Raw genomic sequence first — 7,970 nt, forward strand, 5'->3', positions numbered from 1 at the left:
GAAACACTCTATAATTGTTGAAATCATTGGCAAAATGTCAATCAAAACGTTTGGACTTATTTTATTTTTCTCATCGACTCAATCTGAAAATATTTTTAGGCCAAACTTGCCTCTGGTAAATTAATACTCAACTTGATTTATTAAACATAATATCTTTTTTCTATGATTAATACTAATTTGCCAAATTTATATTTGTGGTTTCTTTGTAATTCTACTTATTGCAGGGCGAATATCGCATCGTGATTGATAAAGTATATCCGTGTGAAACAACAAAAAACCATCCGATTCAATATAATTGGTATTTTAGTAAAAAAACATCAAAAATAACGGAGTTAAAAGGCAATACGACATTCTTGATACCTTTCGATGATACTCTTACAGTAAGTACATATTATACGTATAATGATCAATTTATTTAAGAGTTGTATAATACACAGAAACTTTTGTATTGTGATAATATCTCGTTGGTAAAAAAAAATTGGTATTGATACATTTATTAAATAGATGATATATCCTTCAATGTATTATAGAATAAGTTCCGACTGGTTCATAATCAACGAATGGCTGAAAATATCAAACTGAATAATTTTAGTAGTCCATTCAAGTTCGTTACAATTATAAAATAGAAGTTTCACCATAAATCTATATGCCTATACCTTATAGTACTTGGTGTGTACTTACTATAATTACAAAAACCTAGCTACTCCATTGGTTAGACCTTACGGAGCAAAGACCGAACATTATATTTTCATTAAGATTTCGTTTAATGACACATAAAAGCTAATTTATATCTGTAATAAACTGGATTAACTGTAAATAATTACCGACATTATATGTGTAAAAACCTTTTTTTCATTTTTTCCCGGTAACTCCTACATTATAATATTAATCTTAATTATGATTATATTTATCGAAATTATTGTCTGAAGTTGCTATGTTTTGGTGAAGATTACAATAGTATTATTATAATTATGATCTTTGAGTAATTCATTTTGAATTCTACACGAATTGTAAATGTTTGTAGTCATCTTTATTAAAGTAATATAGTATTTATTTGTAGCTCGATTATAACTTTGCGTCTTGGGGCTCAACTGGTGGATGGGTGCCAAATGCGTATATTCTCAATACAAAAAAAGCATGCAGTACTATTAAAAATCTCGGTGGAAATGCATGGTATAACTATACAAAGGGTTTCAACATGCCAACTGATAAATGTCCATTACCAGTGGTAATGTATAAAAACATTTATTATTTGTTTATTTTATATCAGTATGTCGCATCCACATAGTGAAACCACTCATTTCATGAACTGGATATGTATATATATATATATATATATTGATATATTTTTGTTCATAAAACAATATATAAAAGTATAGTTATAATTATTTATGAAAAATAAGATAATGCAATATGATATAATTTATTGACTATAATTGACTATACTATACTATACTATGATATAATATAATTATTTATTGCTACATAACATAACAATTTTGTTTTACAATAATTACACAAAGTACACAAAATAGGTAATGTCCATTTCATGAAATAGATGTCCATATAATGTATTTTCGTCAAAATTCACGATATGGACAAATTTCACTATCTGGATACCCAGTTCATGAAATGAGTGGTTTCACTATGTGAATGCGACAAGTACCTATAATTCAATTATAATATAATAAAAACGATAATGATATTAACTATTAATAGCTGATACGTTAGTATACTGAGCTAAGCTTGTATTTGGTATACTGTGTTATTCTATTGATAAATATATAATAATAATAATATAATAGTATTGATTAATTTATACAATATTAACAGCAATGTTTCCTTAGATATTTACAATTATACATTACCAATTTGATTGATACACAATATACCTATTCTAATCAAGGTCATCAACTATTGATTCTTTTATATGAGTATTATTAATTATATAATTGGTTTTATTAGACAGATTTTCACATAAACGTTGTATTCGACTCTTTTCATAATTTCCCAAATTGTTTAATATAGGTAAGTAACGTACCCACACAGCATTTTAATATTTTCCAACTATGGTATAAATATTTTCAGGAAAACAATATAGTTGTCAAAATATTTGAAAAAGTTGCGTAAATAAAAAGGAAATATTTTATTTATATTTTTTGGCCAAGAAGTTCACCTTTGAAAAATATTTTTTAAAAACATTAACAAAATATATTAATCATAAAAAACATTAAAAAACATTTTCATGGAAACATTATAAAAATATTAAGTCAAAATTATTATGCAATATTTTAATATCTTATGAGAATAAAATATTCATACAATATTATGAGTCAAATATTCATTATTCAAGCACTCCAAAATATTCACAAAATATTATAATTTCCCAAATGCTGTGTGATAACATATGTTATCGGGAGAATATCTTAAACTGGTTAATGTTGCACTATGTGATTTTATATGCTTCCCTGTCTATTTTCTATCTATATTTTCTAAATAATTGGGAATGAATACCAGCGGTAATGTATAAAAAAAATTAAAAATAGTTATATAATTTATAATTTTTTATTCATTTATTTTATTTCAGTATAATTCAATTATAATACAATAATTACAATAATAATATTAAGAGCTGATACGTTAGTATACTAAGCTAAGCTTGTATCTGGTATAGGTACTGAGTTTTTCTATAGATAAATATACAATAGTAATAAATAGTAATAATGTAATAGTATTGATTAATTTATACCAATGTTTCCTTAAATATTTGCATTTATAAATAACCAATTTGATTGATACACAATAATATATCGTCATTTACTACAAATTGATTCTTTTATATGAGTTTTATTAACTTTATACCTAATTGGTTTTATTAGACCGATTTTGACATAAACGTTGTATTAGACTCTTTTCATCATTTCCCAAATTGTTGAATAGTTAAGTAACATGTAGGTGGGAGAACATATTAAACTGGTTAAGGTTACACTGTGTGATTTTCAAGGATCGAAACCGTTTCAAATTTTAACGGTTACGGTTTTAGTTCTTGAGAACGGTTTTCTAAATTTTCTGGTTTTGGTTTAGGTTTTAAGACCGGTTTTTTAAATTTTTTGGTTTTGGTTTCGGTTTTAAAAAAGGTTTTTCAAATATTTTATCGGTTTAAAGAACGGTTTTAGAAAATTTTCGGTTTTGGTTTTTGGAACGGTTTTTAAAAATTTCCATTTTATTTTCCTGTCTAATTACTGTAGATTCGATTTTTATTATCTATTAACTATTATAAGGGCCGAGTCTAAAGCCCTGAAATATGGCTACTTTGTATAATTAGTGTAAAATATACGATATAACAAATAAACGTTCAGCAGGACTAATTTCGTGTTATTAACTTGAATATTTTGTACCTAATTTAGGTGCCTCATGCCTACTTTTGCATTTGACATAATATTATGTTGCCATATTATGGTTGAGATCATTATTCGATTACATTAATATTTAATTGTATATTACAATAACATCACACTATATTATTTGTATTTTCAATTTTCAAGCATAAGTTTAGTAATAATATATATTATATTAATATTTCGTAATACTCAGTAACTGCATCGGGATTTTTATCAATAAATCCAAACATAATAATTTCTTCGTATAAAAATAGTAGAATTACAAATAATATAATTAACTTTATGAAATTCAAAGAAACCGACATTAGTTTTAAATTTTAATCCGTTTTTCAAGAACAGTACAAGAGCGGTTTTTCAATTCTATGGTTTCGGTTTGGGTTTTGAAAACGGTTTTTTAAGGTCTTAGGTTTCGGTTACGGTTTTTTAACCGGTGTTTCAAAGCTTTTGGTTCCGGTTCCAGTTCCGGTGTTCAGAAATGAGAAAACCGGTTAAACCGGTTTCGATCCCTGGTGATTTTATATACTTCCCTGTCTATCTTTAATCTATATTTTCTATATAATTGTGTATGTGCCATTGTAAAAAACTAATGGTGATTTGTTTAATATACAATTTATAGATAGATTGTATGTTTGTGAGGCTAAATAACTAGAATGGTGGGTACGCCAACGAAAGACAGTAAGCTATTTTTATTTTATTTCTTTGAGTTGTATGAACTGTATTTATGTTTGTTTTATTTCTGCCTCCCCAGCATATTTTACCGTATACTAAAATTGAATAATATAATGCAATAAATACTCGTGTTAAAATTATTTTATTCAGAAAACAATGCTTTTAAAATGGAGTAGGTAGTTAAACTGCTCATATTGTTGTCAACATTCTATATGTTTGTATTTGACAAATTCAGATCAAAATCTTTCGTTATTTCCAAATATTTAAATGATAATACCATAGTTATTGGCTTACAGTTGTATTTGGTTGAATTAGTATTGCATTTATATATAATAAAGTTTTATTCATCCGGCAGTTGTGAACGACTTGTGACTATTGGCATAAATATTGCTTTATTTAGGTATCTTAAGAGATAAAATATTTTATTTTATCGAATTGAAGATATGCTGTAAGGCATCGTCAACACTTTGTTATATTTCTTCCCAATTATCATCGACATTAACTAGCGCTATATCATCAGTACACATAAATTACCTATCTTTTAATAAGTACGCAAGTATTTAGTTAATATAAATTAAGAATAATATGAGCCATAGGGCATAGTTAATTACCTTGTGTGACTCCGTAGTCGTTGACATAACAATAATAGCCTAAACCTATAATAATAATGTAAACCTTGTGGGTGATAAAAGGGTCTATAAAATCTGAGTTTATTCCTATCGTCTATAAATCTTATGGTTGTGGAAGAAACTGTTAAGTCCAACTGTTAATACCAATGGTATTTAGATTTAAAATTGATTTTCATAATATTGTGATGACCAAATGACCCAGATATGAATCTGCGTTTATAATAAAGGTGGAACATAGTATTGACAAACGTATAATCAGTGAACTATTATTTTTGTGTTTGTTTACAATTCTAACTTAACTATCAGCAATTTAACTTGATTAAATTTAAATAATTATAAAATGAACAATGTGAGCACTTGTCTATTGAAGTATTAGGTGAGTTTGAGCAATTATATGAACAATCTATTTTAATTAAAATTCTTGATTTTTTTCTTTGAATAAATTGTTATTCTGTTTTGTAACATGTTTCTGTATATAAATGCGTATAGACGAAAATTTTTAAAAATTGTTGAATAAATGGGAATAAAAAAAAATCCAAATGTATAATATCGGGCCTAGTGAATTATCTTGTGTGACTCCATAATCGTTGACATAACAATAATAGCTACTATAATGTAATCCTTGTGTCTGATATTGGTAAGGGTCTATAAAATATGAGTTTATTCCTATAGTCTATAAATCTTACGGTTATGGAAGAAACAGTTATGTCTATACCAATAATTTAAATTAAGATTCTAACTTTTTTCTTTGGTTAAATTTTTATTCTGTTGTATAAAATGTTTCTGTTATATATAAATGCGTATAGACTAAAATTTTTAAAAATTTTTGAGAAAATGGGAATAAAAAAAATCCAAATGTAGCAATTGTACCAGCCGTTGGAGTACAGTTAAAAAGGCCATCATAAAAAAAAAAATACTATATTGACAAAGATTTCTAACATAATCAAACATCTTCATATTGACCATGTTACAATTTTACCCAGTAAGCCCTACCTACTTATGTATTTGTAACAATTTTGTTTTCTAAATGTTTGCAGGGTACATATATTACGCCAGGGATCGATAAGAAGAATCTTGAAGATATGAACTTTCCCAAAGTATATTTTTATGGAAAATATAAACTTGTGTGTCGCTATAAAAATTTGAAAAATGAAGTAGTTAGCTGCATTGTTGTTGAGCTTAATCTTATGCGACCTTGGGAAACACCAATTTGATTACACTATATGAAATAATAATATAATATGTTATTAACTTGTTATGAAGACTATGTAATAAATATTTTGAACAATCCCAACAGTACAGATTTAATTAAAATTCTAAGGAAAGGGGCAATATCCTTTTGATCTATAAATTGTACTTTTGACTATTTAACCACTTAAGCCAAATACTATATATAATACATACGGCAATACGAGATAATATATAATGATAATTATTTGTGACGACCTAGCCCGCTGAAAATACTCAAATTCGCTATATATGACGAAAATAACAATCCTAAAGTGCGTTCGTTAACTGCTCAAGGGCCATGTGTCATATACACGTGTCACGATTTTTGACACTAGTCGTCCCATAATATTGTCATAATATACCGTGTTTCCGCGGATACAGGGTAGATATACTTACACTTTACCACGCACTGCCATTTAATCATGTTTTAATTCTGTATTTCATTATATTTTATAAACTCAATGACAGTATCAAATTGGTGCACATGGATAGACTTCAATTAACCAAATGATATTCTCTCTGTAATAAGAGATATAATTATAATATGTACAAATGTAATTACGAAGAAATCTCAAATATAAACTATACACCTCAAAGTTAATAAAAACTTTTATAATGTTTAATGAATCAAGCTGATTATTAATTATTATAACTTATCAATAATTGGCAAGTTTGGCATAAAAAAGGTTATTGGATAGAGACGATGATAAAAATAAATTAAGTCCCGATGTTTTGATTATAATTTTGCAATGATTTCGACAATTATAGAGTGTTTCAGACGTTTTGAACAATAAGAACTAAAAACAGACTAGAGTTATAAAATATATTGATATATTTAGGTGGATTGACATCCTTGAACTGTTACCTCTAAATATTTCAATATATATAAATTTAACAGGAAACATGTGATTAGGTCGTCCCGTCATTCTAAATTCACAAATCGAATCGTTGTTTAATTAATATAAAAATAAATTATATCTATTTTATATATCAGGGTTGGCCAAACCTTGATTTGGTTAAAATTGAATATTGATATATTGAGTGCGATTAACATGCATGAACTGTAACCTCCAAAAGTGTATTAAAATCTATATAAAATGTTATTGAAAAAGATAACAAAGAATGTTCGGAAATGATACATTTCCAAATGTCACCTGTACTGTAAAATTGAGTTACATATAATAATATGCTCTAATTGAATGACAATCAACTTTTTCAAGCTTCGGTACCTGATATTTAAAAGGGATATACCTAATTTTTTTTTTATTTATTTATTTAACAACGATTGGATTTGTAAATTTATAGTTTCCGGGGCTATTTAATCACAGTTTTCCTGTTGAATATAATATAATAATAATAAAATATAAATATGTTCAGTAATATTTAGAGACTACAGCTCAAACATGCCAATAGATCTAAATATATCAATATATGTTATAATAAATAGCTATTGTTTGCTCTTACTGTTGAAAAGTGTAAAACACTCTTGTTTTATGTTATCCACCACGGCAATCTACATTTTAGATTTTGAGTAGAACGATGTATTGATTTTACAATGATGTGTGTTTTTTTATTTTTTTTTTATTTGTGTGGTTTTCATTACCTTTTAGGACAGTAAAAGTGTCATGGCTTAGCCACCCATGACATACAATATAGGTAATTAAGTTTTTTGTTTATTTTACAATTATTTTATTTGTGAAAATTGTATCACACGAACTCTTTTTGTGCCGTTATTACCATTTATTTAAATATATGGATAATTTTATAATTACCGGAACAACTGAATCACATTTTTCCGGTTCAATATATTTATAAAATTATTTCCGGCAATTTTAAGGAGTTACAGATCAAGGATGTCAATCATTTGAAATATATCAATTTATTTTAGAACGCATGTCTGTTACCTATTTATTCTTATTGTTGAATACGTATGAAACAATCTATAATTGTTGAAACCATAGACAAAATGTTAATCAAAACGTTTGGACTTATTTTATTTTTCTCATCGACTCAATCAGAAAATATTTTTAGGCCAAACTTG

The 7,970-nt window shown here is 26.5% G+C and overlaps 1 protein-coding gene across 1 annotated transcript in view; it reads left to right on the plus strand.

Annotated features, from left to right (window-relative positions):
- LOC100572062 overlaps positions 1 to 6,082 on the plus strand; it is a 10,623-nt gene extending 4,541 nt beyond the window's left edge. The window contains exons 2-5 of the mRNA XM_008180672.3: positions 2 to 115; positions 225 to 380; positions 1,061 to 1,228; positions 5,737 to 6,082. Coding sequence (XP_008178894.2) covers positions 2 to 115; positions 225 to 380; positions 1,061 to 1,228; positions 5,737 to 5,913 — 615 coding nt within the window. The 3' untranslated portion in view covers positions 5,914 to 6,082. The remainder of the gene's footprint in view (position 1; positions 116 to 224; positions 381 to 1,060; positions 1,229 to 5,736) is intronic.
- The last annotated feature ends 1,888 nt before the right edge of the window (positions 6,083 to 7,970 follow it).

Source organism: Acyrthosiphon pisum, chromosome A2, assembly GCF_005508785.2.
Source record: "Acyrthosiphon pisum isolate AL4f chromosome A2, pea_aphid_22Mar2018_4r6ur, whole genome shotgun sequence".
NCBI lineage: Eukaryota > Metazoa > Arthropoda > Insecta > Hemiptera > Aphididae > Acyrthosiphon > Acyrthosiphon pisum.